At 51.4% G+C, this 19,684-nt stretch overlaps 1 protein-coding gene across 6 annotated transcripts in view; it reads left to right on the plus strand.

The window, feature by feature from the left end:
• Positions 1–19,684, plus strand: part of GON4L (gon-4 like) — a 46,359-nt gene that overhangs the window by 25,749 nt on the left and 926 nt on the right. For all 6 annotated transcript variants that reach the window (XM_088660151.1, XM_088660152.1, XM_088660153.1 and 3 more), the window contains 15 exons: positions 591–762; positions 1,489–1,633; positions 1,906–2,056; positions 2,962–3,078; positions 5,489–7,138; positions 9,765–10,038; positions 10,826–11,007; positions 11,554–11,751; positions 13,087–13,230; positions 14,404–14,547; positions 15,419–15,538; positions 15,640–15,765; positions 17,013–17,202; positions 18,019–18,778; positions 19,429–19,531. In XM_088660151.1, coding sequence (XP_088516277.1) covers positions 591–762; positions 1,489–1,633; positions 1,906–2,056; positions 2,962–3,078; positions 5,489–7,138; positions 9,765–10,038; positions 10,826–11,007; positions 11,554–11,751; positions 13,087–13,230; positions 14,404–14,547; positions 15,419–15,538; positions 15,640–15,765; positions 17,013–17,202; positions 18,019–18,778; positions 19,429–19,531 — 4,476 coding nt within the window. The remainder of the gene's footprint in view (positions 1–590; positions 763–1,488; positions 1,634–1,905; positions 2,057–2,961; positions 3,079–5,488; positions 7,139–9,764; positions 10,039–10,825; positions 11,008–11,553; positions 11,752–13,086; positions 13,231–14,403; positions 14,548–15,418; positions 15,539–15,639; positions 15,766–17,012; positions 17,203–18,018; positions 18,779–19,428; positions 19,532–19,684) is intronic.

Below are 19,684 nucleotides of genomic sequence, written 5' to 3' on the forward strand. Positions count from 1 at the left end.
GGCCATCTGAGTGAGATGGCATTTTGAAGTGTTTTAGGGCAACTGCCGCCTCAAAGGTTTTCCCTACACCCCATTTCGTTCGTCTTGGCTTTGATCCCCCGGTATCTCCACCACGCAAGCGCTAATAAGGTTCAGGGTGAGAGAGGGCCGGCCTTACAATGAAGCAGTCAGGCAGTGAACAGAGCTATGGGTGCCACATGGACTGCTCTGGGTGCCCTACATTAGCCCCTTGAGTGCAGTGAAAGATGCAGTCCTTTCACCTGTATTGAAGTAACATTTAGCTACCAGTCCAGCTGGCTTCTGTCTAGGCCTTGTGGGAGGCGGGTGCCTCCTTGTCCTTCGTCTCAGGCAGCAAAATGTCTAGAGCTGGCCCTGTGCCCTGTCCAGTCCCGCAGCTTGGAAGCAGCCTCAGTGAAGGCACATGTGAAATAAAATCCTCTGAAGGAGTAAGGCATGGCAGGCAGGGGGCGTCATTTTCTGGTTTGCCTCAGGCGGCAAAATGTCTTGGGCTGGCCTGGGCTGAGAAGCTGTTGTGCCCCTTCACCCCCGGTTGCCTGCCGTTTCTTCCCTCTTCTCTTTTCGTTCCATAGACCGAGCTGGATACTTTCGCTCAGAGCTCCGCCGTCCTCCGCCAGCCCTTGGGGCACAAATTCCAGACCACGTTTCAGCCATGCAACTTGAAGGATGCCTTGCAGCTCATCAAGGACTTCGACTCACACATTAAGATCGAATGGAGCCCCCGCAAAGCAGTGAAGAAGAATGGTGTGTAGCAGGGCCCCTGGTGTGATGGCTCTGGAGCCAACTTTTAATTGTCCATTTGAGGCATTTAGGTCTCGCCTTTCCTCTAAGGAGCTCATGGTGGTGTATCTCCTCCTTCATATCGTTTTACCCTCACAACAACCCTGTGAGGTGAGCTTCATGACCGAGCGGGGATTTGAACCCTGGTCTCACGGGTTCATACTTTGGAACTCCCTGCCGATTGACATAAGGGCATGCGCCTTCACTATTTCTGGTGCCTGCTAAGAAACACGTTTGTTTAGGCAATCCAGACATGTAGAAGCTGATAATATGTTTTAATCCGTTTTTAGATTCGCTTTATTTTAATTGCATTTTTATTTTTTATTTTTTTAAAAATACCTGTTTCTAACAGATGTTTAACTGGTTTTCAATCACATTCAGTGCATCATTTGAAAAATAAGACTTTAGAGCTGTTTTGTCTCAAGGTGGCAACTAGACATTCTGTTTTGGCGACTGTAACCTTGGTTTAAGGAGACATTTGGCACCTGGCGTTTATATTTGAGTTTCTAACCCTGCCTTGCAGGTGGTTCCTTGGGTGGTGGGTTTGACTTCAGCAAGTGGTGCTGGGTATCTTCAGCCCAGCCTTCTGATTGCTGCTTCTCCCCTCCCCTCCCCTCCCCTCCCCTCCCCTCCCCTCCCCTCCTCTCCCCTCCCCACTTGCTCCTTCCCTCCTGACGGTTCTTCCTACAGTGAGCGACTTTGCTTGCCTGCCGAAGCAGGTTGCGTGGGTTCTGGCTACACGCAGGGTCTTCATGTACCCAGAGTTGCTGCCCATCTGCTCCTTAAAGGCCAAGTTGCCCCGGGACAAGATTATCTTCACGAAAGGGGAAGACAAGTAGGTGCTTAGATCTGTGTATGCAACCCTTGGGGCGAGTGGTTGTGGCGGCTTGGAGGCAGGGAAGGCCTCCTAGGAATCGGAAGACCTGTCTTTATTCCAGGCTCAGCCACCACAGTGGTCTTCCGATGTTGTTGGGGCTCCCGAAACTCCCAGCCAGCATGGCCAATGATCAGGGGTGATGGGAGCTGCAACGCCCATCTAGAGCCGGGTGGTTCAACACACGGCCTGACTGGGTTTCCCCTTCGTCTTCTCTCCCCCATCCCCACCAGTTTGTTAGCCTTGGGACTGAAGCACTTCGAAGGGACGGAGTTCCCCAAACCTCTGATCAGCAGGTACCTCCTGATGACCAAGACAGCCCACCAGCTGACCGTGCGGATCAAGAACCTCAATATGACCAGGGTCCCTGACAACATCATCAAAGTGAGTGGGGCGCCAGGTGGTTTACTCTCTGGTGTGGAGTCAGCAACTCTTCCAGGAAGAAGACTAGCTGGGCTGGGCTGGGCTGCAGTTTGGGGGCCTCCAAGGAAGCTGGATCTCAGCTTAAGCTGAAAGAGTTGGGGTGCAGGTATGAATGCTTGGCCCCAACCTTATTTGGGCTATCAAGGAGTAGGCGTAGCTGGAGCAGGGGGCAAGGAAGGAAGGCTAGCCCAGGCTTTTCCGAAACTTGGGTCTCTACTGCTGTTTTTGGCCTACAACTCCCATCACCCCTAGCTAGCAGGACGAGTGGTCAGGGATGATGGTAATTGTAGTCCTAAAACAGCTGTAGTTTGGCAAAATACATTATTGTATTTTAATATTTTGTTGGAAGCTGCCCAGAGTGGCTGGGGAAACCCAGCCAGATGGGCAGGGTATAAATTATTATTATTATTATTATTATTATTATTATTATTATTATTATAGCTGAACTCCTCCCTTTCCTTTGCACCCTGCCCCAGTGGAAGTAAAGGCTGCGGCCCTCCAGATGTTGCTGGACTACAACTCCCATAATCTCTGACCATTGACTAGGACTGATGGAGTCCAGCAACATCCGGATGGCCATGGAACCATCATCCTTGCTTCACAGCTCTATAGGTGCATTGAATATGTGATCCCTGATAGGTTGGGATATGATTGGCGTGAGACAGGGGTGGGGAGCCTGCAGCCCTCCAGGTGTTGCTGGACTTCTATTGTCGCTGACCATTGGCCATGCTGGCTGGGGCTGGTGGGAGTTGGAGCCCAGCACCATCCAGAGGCCCTAACAGGTTCTCCACCCCAGCATTAGAGAGAGCCATACTGCTGCAGGGAGGCCAGAACTGGACTTGTTTCTCCCTCTGTTCGATTCTCAGTACTATAAGACGACGAAGCAATTGCCTAGCCTGCCGAAGCTTTGTGACGAGATCCAGCCTTGTGAATGGAAACCCCCCGTGGAACAAGAGGAGCACCGTTTGCCCTTCTGGTTGAAGGTATTTCCTCCTTTGAGGTCAAGGCCCAAAGCTCAGGGGCAGAGCGTCTGCTTCCCATGCAGGAAGTCGCTAGTTGTTTCGTATGCTTTAGCTGAGATTCCTGCATTGCACGGGGTTGGACTAGATGACCCTTGGGTCCCTTCCAACCCTTAAGATTCTATTATTCTAAGTCCTAGGTTCAGCCCCTCTCTGAGTATGGGCTGGGAAAGACAATCAGTGTGTTGACTGAAGATGGGGAAGCTGTGGCCCTCTAGAGGTTGCTGGCCTCTACCTCCCATCCTCCCTGACTATTGGCCACACAGGCTGGGACTGATGGGAGTTGAAGTCCCCTAGTATTTGGAAGGATATAGCTTCCCAATCCCCATCCCTGACAAAACAAGACTGAGCGATGGTGAAGGAAATACTGAACAAGACATAGTATATGGCGGCTTCTGAAGGGATTGAACAACGTAACTTTTGGTCCTGGCCGCTTTCTTAGCCCAGACCCTCCATATTAATTGCCAGTCCACGTAAGGACAGTTCCACGCCAAATGGAGCAATGGTTCGATTTGGTGTAAGGCATTTTTCTAATAATAATAATAATAATAATAATAATAATAATTTATTATTTATACCCCGCCCATCTGGCCGGGTTCCCCCAGCCACTCTGGGCGGCTTCCAACAAAACAGAAATTCTAAAATACAGAAATCCATCAAACATTAAAATACAGAGATCCATCAAACATTAAAAGCTTCCCTAAATAGGGCTGCCTTGAGATGCCTTCTAAAGGTCTGGTAGTTGTTGTTCTCTTTGACCTCTAGTGGGAGGGCATTCCACAGGGTGGGTGCCACTACCGAGAAGGCCCTCTGCCTGGTTCCCTGTAACTTGGCTTCTCGTAGTGAGGGAACCGCCAGAAGGCCCTCGGAGCTGGACCTCAGTGTCCGGGCAGAACGATGGGGGTGGAGACGCTCCTTCAGGTATACCGGACCGAGGCCGTTTAGGGCTTTAAAGGTCAACACCAACACTTTGAATTGTGCTCGGAAACGTACTGGGAGCCAATGTAGGTCTTTCAGGACCGGTGTTATGTGGTCTCGGCGGCCGCTCCCAGTCACCAGTCTAGCTGCCGCATTCTGGATTAGTTGTAGTTTCCGGGTCACCTTCAAAGGTAGCCCCACGTAGAGCGCATTGCAGTAGTCCAAGCGGGAGATAACTAGAGCATGCACCACTCTGGAGAGACAGTCAGTGGGCAGGTAGGGACTCAGCCTGCGTACCAGATGGAGCTGATAAACAGCTGCCTTGGACACCGAGTTGACCTGTGCCTCCATGGACAGCTGTGAGTCTAAAATGACTCCCAGGCTGCGCACCTGGTCTTTCAGGGGCACAGTTACCCCATTCAGGACCAGGGAGTCCTCCACACCCGCCCGCCTCCTGTCCCCCACAAACAGTACTTCTGTCTTGTCAGGATTCAATCTCAATCTCAATCTCAATGTTCCTGTTCAATCCAGCACCATGAGGACTGGAAGCTTACTTTATTTCCAGGGGACGGACCGTAGCTCAGTGGCCAAGTACATGCATTGCATATATAGAATCGCAGAACTGCAGAGTTGAAAGGGACCTGAGTGTCATCTAGTCCACCCCCCTGCAATGCAGGAATCCCAACTAGATAATACAAGACAGATGGCCATCCAACCTCTGCTTAAAAACCTGCAAGGAAGGAGAGTCCACCACCTTCCAAGGCGGTCTGTTCCGCTGTTGGAACTGCTCTTGCCGTCAGAAAGTTATTTCTGCTGTTTCGTTGGAATCTCCTTTCTTGTAACATGAAGCCATGGGTTCGAGTTCTACCCTCCAGAGCAGGAGAAAACAAGCTCGCTCACTCTTCCATGGGGCAGCCCTTAATATATTTGAAGAAGGCTATCCTACCTCTTCTCAGTCTCCTCTTTCCCAGGCTAAACATAACCAGCTCCCTCAACCGTTCCTCCTAAGGCCTGGTTTCCAGACCCTTGATCATCTTGCAGAAAGTCTGAGATTCAATCCCCAGCATCTCCCCATAAAGCCGGGAAATAGGTCCCAGCCAAAAGTCCTGGAGGGCCACTGCTAATCTGTGTAGACATATACTTCCCTGTATATACTAATGGGCTGGGCTCAGGATGAGACCTGGGGCCCCACAATGCATAATTCACCCCCTTGGAACTCACTGCCACAAGAACTGGTGAAGACCACAGTAATAGAGCTGAGCTACATGGGCCCAATGGTCTGACGTGGTGTAAGGCAGCTTCTTGTAATCCCTCACCTGCTCTTGAGGTTCAGAAAAGCCCTCCTCTATCGTGTGTATTTAACAATCTCTGCTATAGGCATAATTCTGATTTGGCTCTTTCCCTTTCCCTTTCCCTTTCCCTTTCCCTGCCCCTTCCTTCTTGTTTCTTCCTCCAGGCCAGCTTGCCATCCATCCAAGAGGCGCTGGAGCAAAGCGCTGGATCGGCGTCCAGCTTCCTCGGCTCCAATCCTGACCTGGGTAAAGCGGGGATTGATCCCGCGGAGACCGTGAGAGATGAGAAATACCCCCTGCGCATGCCCGAGGGTTTGCAGCTGATCCTGAGGCCCCTCAACAGCCGCTTCTGCCGGAAGGCCTGGAGGTGGCAGAGACCGGCGGCCGCCAAGCCCCTCCCTGTCCGGCCAGGCCTTTGCGTGCTTCCCGCCGGCACCAACCACTACCTGAAGGTGGGTGCCCGGCAGCCTCAGCCGGAAGCCCCTCCCAGCAAGCCTCCAGGGCGCGTCCCCCGCCTGATACAGCCTGCTCCGCTGGTGCAGCCCTTGCAGCACTTGAGCCTGCTTCCAGATGCAGGGAGTGGTGCCGGCTTTGACCTCCAGGGGGTGCTCTCCGCTCCGCCCCATTCCGGCTCCAGGGCCTGTTTGACTGCCGCTCTGCCCCAGAACTTGGTCTCCTCCCTGCCGGTCGCCTTCCAGACCAAGATGATCCCCCCAGCGCTGCCTGTGACGAGGGTCCGGAAGCCCAGCGCCCCCAGGGGCTACCAGAAGAAGAAGAGCCCCAAAGCCGCCCCCCTGTTCAAGCCCGCTCCCCTCCTGCACCCGGCCCCGGTCATCTTCACCGTCCCGGCCGGTGCCGTGAAAGTGGTTGGCATCGCCAACGGCTGCAACGTCCTGCACCCTTTAGCAGCGAGCGCCGCAGGCGGCGCTGCCCAGCCCATCCCCATCACCACCTTGCTGGTCAACCCCAACCCTTTCCCATGCCCTCTGAGCCAGCCGCTAGCAACCCCTCCAGCACCGTCGCTGGTGGTGACGTCAAATGCCACCAGCTCCCCTGTCCCCACGTCCGCCAAGGATTCTGCGTTTGTGAACCTGCCTGTCGGCAGAATCGCATCCCCAGAGCAGCGAGAGCCATCGCCGATTGTCTCCACCGGTGAAGACAGCAGCCGGTTGTTGTCCGATGCTGTCCGTAGGGTCCAAGAAGAGACTCCTGTCGAAGGGTGCCGTGAGCCGAGCGAAGGGAAGTCTGCTGATCTGGGGCCCCCGGGGCCCTTCTCCACTTTGCTCGAGATGGGGGAGACTGTGAAGGTTGAAACAGAAAAACCCAGAGACCCCCCTCGAGTGGCATCCCCCGTTCCGGAGGAGCTGAGCTCCGCAGGCAGCCCAGTCAGAGAGGAGCTGGTGTTGTTGGAACTGGGGCAAGAACTGGATGTGGAGCCCACACCGGAGGGTGCCGCTGAGCAGAAGGAAACGCACGGCAAGCCGGGCTCCCGCCAGGACGAGGAGAGAGGCCAAGGCGATGGCCTGCAGAGCGCAGCCAGCGTGGCGGAAAACAACAGCACCAGTTCTCCCGAGAACGCCTGCAGCTCTGCTGCCGGGGGGTCCGATTCCGGGGGTACTTTGGAGAAGGATCTGCCCACTGCAGGCGGCCGTGCCATTGGGGGGATTCCCGCCAGGCAAGAGGCGTCGGCAGGCGAGAAAGAAGGGCCAGAGGAGGAGGAGGAAGAGGACTTCGATGATTTCACTCAAGATGAGGAAGATGAGGAAATGTCGTCCGCCTCGGAGGAGTCTGTCCTCTCTGTACCAGAGCTGCAGGTAGAGCTGTTTTGTCCGGGGGGGACGGGGACAGGGACAAAACAAAAATGACTGTGGGAAAAGGGGGTGGGGAGAGACATGCTTTCTGTGGTGGCACCAGGGTCCAAGAGAAGGGGAAATAGCCGCAGGCTTGCTTTCCTTTCCATGGGGCTTCCTGCGAGAGCGAGTGGATGGGGCATGGCCTCTGCTCAGATGCCCTGTTCCACCTATGGAGAAGCATAGAATCTGCTATGTTGATGTGGATTTCAGTGTATCTTGATTCTAGATTTTAATTTGTCTGGCAGAGGTACACATGAATGCAGGTGGCGCTGTGGTCTAAACCACTGAGCCTAGGGCTTGCCGATCAGGAGGTTGGCGGTTCAAATCCCCGCGCCGGGGTGAGCTCCCGTTGTTCGGTCCCAGCTCCTGCCCACTTAGCAGTTCGAAAGCACATCAAAGTGCAAGTAGATAAATAGATACCACTCCAGCGGGAAGGTAAACGCCGTTTCCATGTGCTGCTCTGGTTCGCCAGAAGCAGCTTAGTCATGCTAGCCACATGACTCGGAAGCTGTCTGTGGACAAATGCCGGCTCCCTCGGCCTATAGAGTGAGATGAGCGCCGCAACCCCAGAGTCGTCCGCGACTGGACCTAATGATCAGGGGTACCTTTACCTTTACCTTTACACATGAATGTATCAAGCTTCTAGTTCTTACAGTTGTGGGATATACATTTCACTGTTCCTTTCCCTTCCTTTCTCTTGCCCCAAACCATTAGAACAGGGGCTGTTGTTGTTGTTTAGTCGTGTCCGACTCTTCGTGACCCCATGGACCAGAGCACGCCAGGCACTCCTGTCTTGCACTGCCTCCCGCAGTTTGGTCAAACTCATGTTCGTAGCTTCGAGAACACTGTCCAACCATCTTGTCCTCTATCGTCCCCTTCTCATAGTGCCCTCCATCTTTCCCAACATCAGGGTCTTTTCCAGGGAGTCTTCTCTTCTCATGAGGTGGCCAAAGTATTGGAGCCTCAGCTTCACGATCTGTCCTTCCAGTGAGCACTCAGGGCTGATTTCCTTCAGAATGGATAGGTTTGATCTTCTTGCAGTCCATGGGACTCTCAAGAGTCTCCTCCAGCACCATAATTCAAAAGCATCAATTCTTTGGCGATCAGCCTTCTTGATGGTCCAGCTCTCACTTCCATACATCACTACTGGGAAAACCATAGCTTTAACTATATAGACCTTTGTCGGCAAGGTGATGTCTCTGCTTTTTAAGATCTGTCTAGGTTTGTCATTGCTTTTCTCCCAAGAAGCAGGTGTCTTTTAATTTCGTGACTGCTGTCACCATCTGCGGTGATCATGGAACCCAAGAAAGTAAAATCTCTCACTGCCTCCATTTCTTCCCCTTCCATTTGCCAGGAGGCGATGGGACCAGTGGCCATGATCTTGGTTTTTTTGATGTTGAGCTTCAGACCATATTTTGTGCTCTCCTCTTTTACCCTCATTAAAAGGTTCTTTAATTCCTCCTCACTTTCTGCCATCAAGGTTGTGCCATCTGCATACCTGAGGTTGTTGATATTTCTTCTGGCAATCTTAATTCCGGCTTGGGATTCATCTAGTCCAGCCTTTCGCATGATGAATTCTGCATATAAGTTAAATAAGCAGGGAGACAATATACAACCTTGTTGTACTCCTTTCCCAATTTTGAACCAATCAGTTGTTCCATATCCAGTTCTAACTGTAGCTTCTTGCCCTACATAGAGATTTCTCAGGAGACAGATGAGGTGATCAGGCACTCTCATTTCTTTAAGAACTTGCCATAGTTTGCTGTGGTCGACACAGTCAAAGGCTTTTGCATAGAACAGGGGTAGGGAACCCTTTTCAGCTTGAGGGCCGCATTCTCTTCTGGGCAGCCTTTTGAGGGCTGCAGGTCACTGGTGGGTGGGGCACATGCAAAAGCAGGAGGGGCAGTGAATGTAGAATTTGAAATTCTTTCTCTCTATAAATGTTTTATTGTCAAATGGATTTGGGGTGTTCTGTGGGCAGCAATTAGGAAATGATAGAAAATCAAGTGAAGATACATGTGCCATCCTATTCTTGCATGGGTTTCGCAGAGTAGCCAGAGTGGTAAGTCTCACACATTTGGGTGGCAGGACAGAAGGAAGGGAGCCCAACAGTAGGTGGCGCCAGAGACAATCGGAGACAGACCAGGGCCAATGGATGGGTGGAGGTATCCTCTAGTGGTGGTTGGTGCCAGTTGGGGCTGGTGGGCTGGAAGGCGGGGAGCCCAACAGTAGGTGGCGTCAGCAACAGGCGGAGCTGACTGATACTAGTTTTGTTCCCCTCCTCCTAGCTGAATTCTACAAGGGCAGCGATAAGGGGAGGAGGCTGACAGCCAGTGCCTCCCCCTAGATTGGCTGTAAGTAAGGAGGTAGGGGTTGGCTAAGAGCAGGCTGAACCTGGTGGGGCAGTAAGGAGCCAGCCTCTAGCCGCCTGGCAAGCTGCTTCTCCGCTAGGAGTCGCTGCCTGCCCCAGCTGAGTTCCAGCTTCATAGCTAGAATGGACCACGCTGCTTCTGCCACAGGCTGGGGCAGATGAGGTGGGAATTCTGTCGGAGAGCTAACAAGATGCTTTGGTCCTTGTGCGCTACAGGAGACGATGGAGAAGTTGACGTGGCTGGCCTCTGAGAGGCGCCTGAGCCAGGAGGGCGAATCAGAGGAGGAGAATTCCCAGGAGGAGAACTCGGAGCCGGAGGAGGAGGAAGAAGAGGAGGAAGAGGAAGGCGAAGGGGAAGGGGAGAACTTGGAAAGCTTGCAGAAAGAGGATGAAATGGCCGATGAGGTCGCAGACCCCAGGGATGGGCCGGCAGAGTCTCTTGCCCTCACTTCTGCTGCCCCGGAGGTAGAGCCCAGCAGGGATGCCCCAGGTGAGTTGCAGGCGACAGAATTGGGGAGAGGACCTGGCCCCGTCTCCTTGGGACACGTAGGATCAGAGCAGGTTGGCTTCTGCCAAGGCAAACCATTGGTCCATCTAGCTCAGTGTTGTCTACACTGACTGGCAGCGGCTCTCCAGGGTTTCAGGCATAGAGTCTCTCCCAGCCCTACCGGGAGATGCCATTGGGGACTGATCCTGGGAATGTTCTGCATGCAAAGCAGATGCTCTGCCATTGAACTATGGCCCTGCCCCAATACAAGTTGAAAAATGTGTGTGTGTGTGTGTGTGTGTGAGAGAGAGAGAGAGAGAGAGTTCCCCCTTTGCTATCTGCCTGGATCTCTTAGAGGGAATCAGGACTGAGGGATTCTAATAATAATAATAATAATAATAATAATAATAATAATAATAATAATAATAGTAGAAGTAGTAGTAGTAATAATAATAATAATAATATTTGTTGTTATCAGTATCATTATTCTGCCTTGCATCCTAAGGTCTCAGAGCAGGTTACAGCATTAAAGCACAATATTAAAAGCAAAATCTCACAAGACAGTATGACCCAAGTTTTGCTCCCGTCCAGTCACTTTGCGCATTAAGATGTATTTGCTGCTTTTTGTTCTGCTTCTTCCTGCCATGGGAGGGTCACCTGGTCTCCCCCCGCCCCCTGTGTGCTTGATGCGAGATCTGCCACACAGAAGGCAGCTCTGGCAACCCTGGAAAAGTGGGACACCCAGCCTCTTCCACGGACTGCGGTTGGATCACTTTCTGTGTTTTTCCAGGAGAGAGCACCAAAGCACCAGGCAAAAGCCGCGGCTCCCACCGAGCGCGAGCGAAGAGAGGCCGGGCTCGTGCCAGCAAAGACACCTCCAAGCTGCTGCTCCTCTACGACGAAGACATTCTGGAGAGGGACCCCTTGCGGGAGCAGAAGGACTTGGCCTTTGCCCAGGCTTACCTGAGCAGGGTAAGGAGGGGCCTCCTCACCAACTACTAAGTTGGGATGTAGAGTTGCAAGCAACCTTATATTGGGAGAGAGTTCCAGATGTTCCCCAAACCAGAGAGCGCTTAGGTCCTGTAGACCAGGGAACCTCAGGCCTGGAGACCAGATGTGGCTCCCGATAGCTCTCTTCCCAAGCCAAACCTCTTCATAGCCCACTGCGCCATTCTTCAAGTGCTTTCTCCTGGCTGGACCACATCCTCGATGGCGCCTCTTGCTTCTCTGAATGGGGGATTCCCAGCGAGAAACACATACTGCCTCCGGCAGTGGAGGAAAACCGTAGCCATCAGGGCTGGCAGCCATTGGTAGCTTTATGCTCCTCCACAAATTTGCCCATTCCCCTTCTAAAGGCATCCATTCATTGGCCTTCGCTGGCTCCTTTGGGAGCGGTGGATGCCTAGCTCTGCAATGAAGCCTGCCAGCCTATGTAGTTGATTTGGGGTTTTGCTCTGCACACAAGCGGGGTTTCTCCCCACGCTCCGTCTGAGCTAATGCCGGTGTCTTCCTCCGCAGGTGCGCGAGGCCTTGCGGAACGTCCCCGGCAAGTACGAGGAGTTCCTGCACATCATCTATGAGTTCGAGAGCAACGCCCAGAAGCAGACGGCTGTCGACCTCTATGCGGGACTGCGCAACCTGCTAAGGGAGTGGCCGCAATTGCTCACCGACTTTGCCGCTTTCCTCTTGCCCGAGCAGGCCCTGGAGTGCGGGCTGGTATGTAGATGTGCTGGGGGTAGCGGAGCTCACGTGGGTTGCTGGGGCAGCTGGGGGTCGGGAGTTCAAGGATGGCTCACTCGGTGCTGCTGCCTTGAATCGGCAACCCCACCTTACGACCTGAGCTTTAAAGCCCTAAACATCCTCAGCCCCGTATATCTGAAGGAGCATTTCCCTCCCTTCATTCAGCCCAGACACTGAGGGCCAGCTCTGAGGGCCTTCTGGCAGTTCCCTCACTGTGAGAAGTGAGGTTACAGGGAACCAGGCAGAGGGCCTTCTTGGTAGTGGCACCCTTACTGTGTGGAACACCCTCTCATCAGATGTCATGGAGATAAATAACTATACAGCTTTTAGAAGACACCTGAAGGCAGCTCTGTATATGGAAGGTTTTAATGTTTGATGTTTTATTATGCTTTTGTTGGAAGCTGCTTGGAGTGGCTGGGACAACCCATTCATGTGGGCGGGGTACTAATAATAAAATTATTAATACTGCAAAGTTACTGGGGCCGTAAGTGGTCTTTAATAATAATAATAATAATAATAATAATAATAATTTATACCCCGTCCATCTGGCTGGGTTTCCCCAGCCACTCTGGGCGGCTTCCAACAGAAAAATAAAATACAGTAATCTATTAAACATTAAAAGCCTCCCTAAACAGGTGATTGCCCTTCACCCCAGCCTCACTTGGGAGCTGCTTCTCCCCGATGCCTTCTCACATGGCCAAGGGCTGCACTGAAGGGAGCAGATTTCCCACCTGAATTCTGTGCCCTGTTATAAATTAGTTTTTGTATGTGAGGTTATGATATCTAACTTATTGGGGCACCTGCTGATCGCTTGAAAATCTTACTTCCCCACCCCTCTGGCTTCTGACATTTCCCTCCACCCCCAGCATTTGCCCACAAAACTAGGAAGTACAGTGCATCTTTTCAGCCATAGGGACTAGAAACTTTACTTGTTAACAAAAGCTGAGATTCTGAAGGCTCTGACTTCTTCTGAGCAAGCAGACCGGGGCATCTGTTGCTTGCACTGTTGTCTGGGTCCGAGCGAGAGGGCAGGTAAGCAAGCAGGTGGCAATTCTGAAGAGGAGGGGCAGGACCAGTGGGGTCTTTGCTGGGGTGAGCGGCATCATCAGGTGCCTGGTTCTGCTGGCGTCAGCTCTCCTCTCTGTGCACCTGGGTTTGTTGTCTGTTGCTTGCCACCTGCTGGCCAGGTAGGGAATTTCAGTTTAGGAGCTCCCCCCCCCCCAAAAAGAGAACCCAGGTGGTGATTGGACAGTGCCAGTGATGTCAGGATGGCACATGAACAGTGTATATTGTTTCTCTTCCTTGGGGCAGTTTGAGGAGCAACAGGCTTTTGAGAAGAGCAGGAAGTTCCTTAGGCAACTGGAGATCTGCTTCGCGGAAAACCCTTCCCACCACCAGAAGATCATCAAAGTGCTGCAGGGCTGTGCAGAGTGCCTGCCCCAGGAGATAATCGAGGTAAGCAGACCTACAGGGGCTCATGGGAAATATGCTTGTCCTCTCTGTGTCCTGTCCCCTTAGCAAATTCTGGCTGTGGTGAAATCTGGGGATTGCAGGCTTTTTCTTGTGGCTGAAATACAACATTGCTGCAAATTTGGGTGTCCTGGCTTGTATGTAACATGCATATACAGGTAACTCTCCTCTTATGCTTAATTTACTTATGTGATTGCAGCTTTGCAGGGCTGGGGGGGGGATGAATAAACAGAGAGCTGAGGAAACCCATTCTCCATTCATTTATTCCTCTCTACCCATGCAAAACTGTGATCACAGGCTTACCTAGCTTTGGAAAGGTGGCATAAGGTTCTCTGGCAGGTTCCTAGAACCCTCCTGCCTCCTCAAAGCTGGGCAAGCAGTCCTCCACCTCGCAGGGTGGCTGGTTCCAGGGGTCCCTAGCTTTACACGTTTTTGCATATATGCATGGCCCCCCAGAACCGAACCCTCATACGGGGCAAGTTACACGTATTAACCCAGTGGCATATATTTCACTCCCCCCAGCAAGTCCTGAAAGAATTGTGTAGGATTCTCACATCTCCAGGATTGGCTTAGTGGGAAGCAGAGCTCATGGCATCAGCTCTGCTGTGAGAGGAGAGCTCCACTGGGCTTCCTTTCCTGGGGTAGCCAGACATTCTAAGCTGGAGTAATAGGTAGCAGGGCTCATTTCATCACATCCACTAGAGGCCCATCTCCACCAAGCTCCCCCTGCCCCTGAACCATGCTAGCTGGTTAACCATGAAGGAAAAACCTACATTGAAATTAGTGCCCCGGTTGGATGTTGATTTTCCTCTGCCCTCCTTGTCCCTTTTCCCTTGTGTGTCGTGTTTTTTAATTGTTTTTTTGTATTGTAAGCCTGCAGGTATGGGCTGCCTTGTTTTGATTGTATGTAAGCTGTTCTGGGAGCCCTTTAGGCTGTTCTAAACCAATAAATAAGAAGGGATTGAAGAAGAAGAAAAATCGGACAAATGCTGCAAATGTTCCACACAAGGGTGGGCAAACAGGGTTTGGCCAGTAGGCTGGATCCTAAGCTTCCCCCCATCCTGGTGGGCCATTTTGATATGGGTGGGGGGCACCTATCATTCAGGTATCAGTTGCCCCCTCCTCCTTATTTTGTTAACTTTGAATGTCTCTGTGCAGCTGAAGACCCAGATGTGGCAGCTGCTGAAGGGGCACGACCACCTGCAGGATGAGTTCTCTGTCTTCTTCGACCACTTGCGCCCGTCAGCCAACCGCCTGGGAGATTTTGAGGAAATCAATTGGACTGAAGAGAAAGAGTATGAGGTGGAGTTATCCCTTGACCCTCCTTTTTATATAAATAATTTTTATTCATTATATAAGAACAAACAAACAAACAAACAAACAAAACAACAACCAATACACAACAATTCTTACTATTTTCTACTTTATCTTAACTTTGTTGGGTGACTTCCCCAAGTCCCCCCATCTGAATTCCACTTCTGATCATCTTTAGCAGTTTCTAAAATTCAAAATATATCTACATCAAAATATTAACTATATTAAAAACTTACTCATCATAAATCTTAAACTTAGATTAAAATACAACATATAACTCCTCTTTCTACTCCGATAGCCTATATAAACTTCCTTAAGAGTTTCAAAATATTAAATATTACAATATTTTTTTCAAATATACTTTAAACTTCTTCCAATCTTCTTCCACCTTCTCTTCTTTCTGGTCGCGGAGTCTCCCAGCCAGTTCGGCGAGTTCCATAAAGTCCATCATCTTCATTTGCCATTCATCTATAGTTGGTATTTCTTCTGTCTTCCAATCCTTGGCAATTAATAATCTTGCTGCTGTTGTGGCACACAGAAGGAATGTAATATCCTTTTTGGGGATTTCTTCACCTATTATTCCAAGTAAAAAGGCTACTGGCTTTTTAATAAAAGTGTCTTTTAACACTCCATCCCTTGACCCTCCTGGGCAGGTTGGGAGAGGGGGGCACCTGCTTTTTGCATGGCTTTCTGGAGTTGTGGGGAGAAGCAGCTCTGAGGTCCGATAGCAACCGGTGTGTGTGTGTGTGTGTGTGTGTGTGTGTGTGTGTGTGTGTATGTGTGTGCAATTTTAAGCTTCAGGGATTCCCTGCATCCCAACCACGCTACTTGACAATGACTCCTGTGTGTCTTTCCCTAGTTTGATGGATTTGAAGAGGTGTCCTTGCCAGATGTGGAGGAGGAAGAAGACCCCCCCAAAATCCACGCGACTGCAAAAAATAAGAAGAGGAAGGACCATGGGGGGCAGAATATTGACAAGGTGAGGCTGGGGAAGCCCTTGGCGCGAAGCGGGGAGTTCCTCCTCCCTGCTGCCTGTCCTGCTGAGGGTTGCTCCTCTTCTCCTCTGATGTGTGATTTCAGGAGCCGGAGTGGGCCGAGGGGGCCAAGGAGTGCTGCTGCTCCTGCCACGAGGGGAGCGGTGACCTCAGGCTGAAGAGGAGCAAGCGAAGAACGTGCAGCCACTGCAGCAGCAGCAGCAGCCACAAGGTCAGTCCGCAGCAAGGGCAGAGGGAGCGTGAGACGCTGGGGCTTCAGTTCAGTGCACTGGGCCGTAGATCAGTGGTAGAGCTTTACATGCAGAAGGTGCCATGTTCACTCCATCGTTTCCAGGTCGATTCCCATCTGAAACCCTGCAGAGCCCCTGCCAGTCAGTGTGGACAATACTGAGCTTGATGGACCAATGGCCTGATTCAATATAAGGCCTCTCTCTCGGTTCCTGTGTGTGAGAGTTCATCTGTGTGTCTCTCCCTTAGGAGAAAAGGCTTCAAGTGCTGATTCTGTTCAGCTTGCACAACAACAACTCTGTACCGGGAAATTTTTGATGTATGATGTTTTACATTTTATTATTTTTTATGTTTCACATTTTTTTATTATTATTACTTTATTTAACTGAATTTGCATACCCCCTTAGCTGCAAATAAAACCTCCAAGAGGATTACAAAGAAGATAAAAAGTGCACTGAAATTGTCAGTGAAAATAAAGGTCAAACACAAGTTTGTAAAAAAGCAAAGTGAAGAAAATCAGCGGTTACATTCCAGTTTAAATTGCACGTCAACTTTAGGCGTCCGGGTTGCCCAAGCAGAAAGGATTTTAGGAGGTGCCGAAAAGAATACAGGGAAGGTACCAGCCTAATGTCAACAGGCAGAATTCCAGAGTGAAGACTGGTTCCTTACAGATGCGTAATGAAGTTTTCTGGATGGAAGTGGTGGAGGGGGCATTTGTGGGTTAAGCGAACCCTCCAGATAAGCTGCTCCCAAATGGTTAAAAGCTTCGTATACTAATGGTAACATCTCAAACCCAGCCTGAAAATCTCCATTTGGACATTATAATCATATTGTTGCTGCCATTTTATCTGCATGTAGTTCTGGAAGATGAAGGGTTAAGGTTTCTGCCTTAGGCATGGAGTTCATCTACATTTATTCATTTCATTTTATCCCACCTTTCCTCCAAGGAGTTCAAGGTGGTATTCAAGGTGGCTCTCTTCCTCCCCATTTTATCTTCATAACAGCCCTGTGAAGTAGGTTAGGCTGAGAGACTGTGACTGGCCCATGGACACCCAGTGAGTTTCATGACTGAGCGGCGATTTGAACCCAGGGTCTCCGGGGTCCTGGTCAAACACTCTATAGAGTCTCATAGCTTTTTAGGGGGGGCGGCGACAAAGGGAAGCATACAAGTTTTATGGGTTTGGAGCAGGAGGTGTTCTGAGACGCTCTTGGACTTCACTTGGTCCACAGGCAGGAGATGGCAAGGCCTACAGGAACAAAGATCCCCAGGAGCTCACCGACAGCCTCGTCCAGCGCGAAGTGAGCCCTCGCCCCGAAGGGAAGGAGCCTGCGGAAGAGAGTCTGGAGCAGAGAGAGGACGGGGAGCCTCCCCAGAGCAGGATGAGGACAGGCGCCAGGAGAGCAGACTCCACAGCAGGAGGTACGTTGGGAGTGAGAGGGGTGGGAAGCATGGGCCCATGAACTTTCCCATGCAGCCCTGGGATCTTGTGCCAAGCGACCTCCTAACTGGCTTTGTGGGCAGCAGGGAGGGGATCCTGGCAGGAGAGGCAGGGGCTGTGTAAGATTTCATACTTTGCCCCTTCTGAGGACAATGGCATCCTCTCTGGTCCAAATTCTGCTCAGAAGCCACCTCATATGTCACGCTAGAAATGGCACCTTTTAAATATAAAACAGATTTGTGGCTGTATATAACGCTTTGTGAAGTAGAGCCTTTTTGATGAAGAGGGCTCAAGTCTGCAGTGTTATCTCCCACAATAAGCCTTGTTAGTCTTTTACGGTACCACAAGACTCCTTCAGCAGTGTCTGGAAGGAGGGGCTTGGGGTGGCTATTAACCGAGGCTGAATCCAGTTAAAGATGGAGATTCTGGGCCATTAAAAAGAACGTTTTTTTAAAAAGATTGCATTATGTTTTTTGCCACGCTTGGGCCCCTTTAGGGTGGGAGTGCGAGAGAGAAATTTACGAAATGCGTAGGTGAAGCTGAGGGGCCTGTGCAGTGCTTGAAGGAAGCACCCCCTCCTCTTAATGGCATATGGTGCAAGGAGCAGTTCACTAGCTGTGGCTATTTTCATGCAGGCTGGAAGGCGCCGAATGCTAGTTTTTAAGCTTAGCATATCTCAGCAGTGCCATCTGCATAACCTTGTGCTGTATTTCATTTCCACGGTTTTTAATAATGTTCTGCAACGAGCAAGCGAGTGTGAACAATCCTTTCCCTGCCCTTTTTCTTCTTTCTCGCAGGTTCTCGCACGGAAGGAAAACTGCCTTTGCCCAAGGAGACCCCTACGGAAGGGGGTGCGCTGCCAGGACCTCCCTGCCTCCCCAAAGCCAGCGATCCTGCCAAGCCGCTCCCTCCTAGTACTGCTGTCTCTTCCATACTGCAGGTGCAGAGGGGCGCCCCACCGAAACTCCACCGACCCAAAAGTGGCTCTTGCCATATAGGAGGAGAGAGCGACGCAGGACTCGGCCCGAGGAGTGGGGAAGCTTCTTCAAGCGTTTCGGGGGGCGAGACTCCTCCAGGAGCATCGGGTGTTGCCGCTAGCCCATGTGTCAACCCTCCTCTGGCCAAGAGTTGGCCACAGAAGCCTGCCGTTCAGTCCGGCCCCTCACGGGGGACAGCTTCTGCTGCTGCTCGAGTGTGTCTCAAGGACAAGGAATTGGACAGGTTGCCATCGTCTCTGGATACAAACCCCAAAGGAAGGGATCTTTGCGGGTCACACTCCAAGGACCTCACGCCGCCGAAAGCAGAAGCGGCAAACTGTGGCTCTCGGACTCCAGCAGTGGCCTCTGGAGTTTGCAGCCCTCTGGCTACTGAGAAGAAAGGAAATGCCACGGAGACAGTGTGTGCCAGTGACCGCTCGGAGCTGCCAGCTGCAGGCGGTGGGGAGCGGGCCGCTTTGCTGCGGGGAGATGAGCTGCACCAGAGAGTGGCCGAAGCGACTGTGTGCGCTAAGAACATCAGGGTCAGCTCCACCGGGGAGAAGGTTGTCTTGTGGACCAGGTACTTTTTTTTTGCTTCCTTGTTCAAAAGCTAGTACTAGGGGAGAACCTGGGTGGGTGCGTGTATACGTGGTTTTGCTTTAGAATCCCTTTGTTCCCAGAGGTATAAGGCGTCCCTTCACCCCAACACTTTGATGCACTGAGGAAAAGCCCAGTCTTACATCAGGATGTACAGATAAGATTGGAAAAGCAGTGTGGGGTGTGAAACAGGTAGGCTGTGAGAAAATAGCAGTAAATCGGTGGGGTGTTGCAAAACAAGGAAGCCTGATAGTGCCTTGGCCAACATGCCCCTATTGCTCCATTTCTGATAGGAAGCTGCCTTATACCGATTCAGACCATTGGGTCCATGCAGCTCAGTATCGTCCACACTGACTGGCAGCAGCTCCCTCCAGGGTTTCAGGCAAGGAGTATTTACCATCCCTGCCTGCAGGCCGTTTCACTGAGTTTAAAGCCGTTCCCCTGTGGCCATTCTGGTAAAATTAAAAGCAAATCCTGTGGACATGTGCTGATGCTAGACTAGAGGCTAACGATGAGGACTTTCTTAAACACAAGCCTCCATCTGGCAATGAGCCTTGTGGGACTCATGAAGTCTGGTCAAAGAAGCAGCCCACTCCAGTTCCCTTTTTCCAGTGTCAGGTGTTTCTCTTACAGAGAGGCTGACCGGGTCATTCTGACCACCTGCCAGGAGCGAGGAGCTCACCCAGACACATTCAGTGCCATTTCGCAGCAGCTGTGCAACAAAACGGCAGAGGAGGTGAGTCCTGGGGGAGACAAATCTCTCGGAAGCGTGGAGTTCTTCTGTAAAGCTTAGGAATCCCTGGGTCCATAGATACGACTGATGATACTTTACCCATGCAATTAGGATACCATGTATTTCTAATTTTACAAAAGAAATAGGATCCATGGC

The sequence above is a fragment of the Zootoca vivipara genome, chromosome 16, assembly GCF_965207765.1.
Source record: "Zootoca vivipara chromosome 16, rZooViv2.hap1.1, whole genome shotgun sequence".
Taxonomy (NCBI): domain Eukaryota; kingdom Metazoa; phylum Chordata; class Lepidosauria; order Squamata; family Lacertidae; genus Zootoca; species Zootoca vivipara.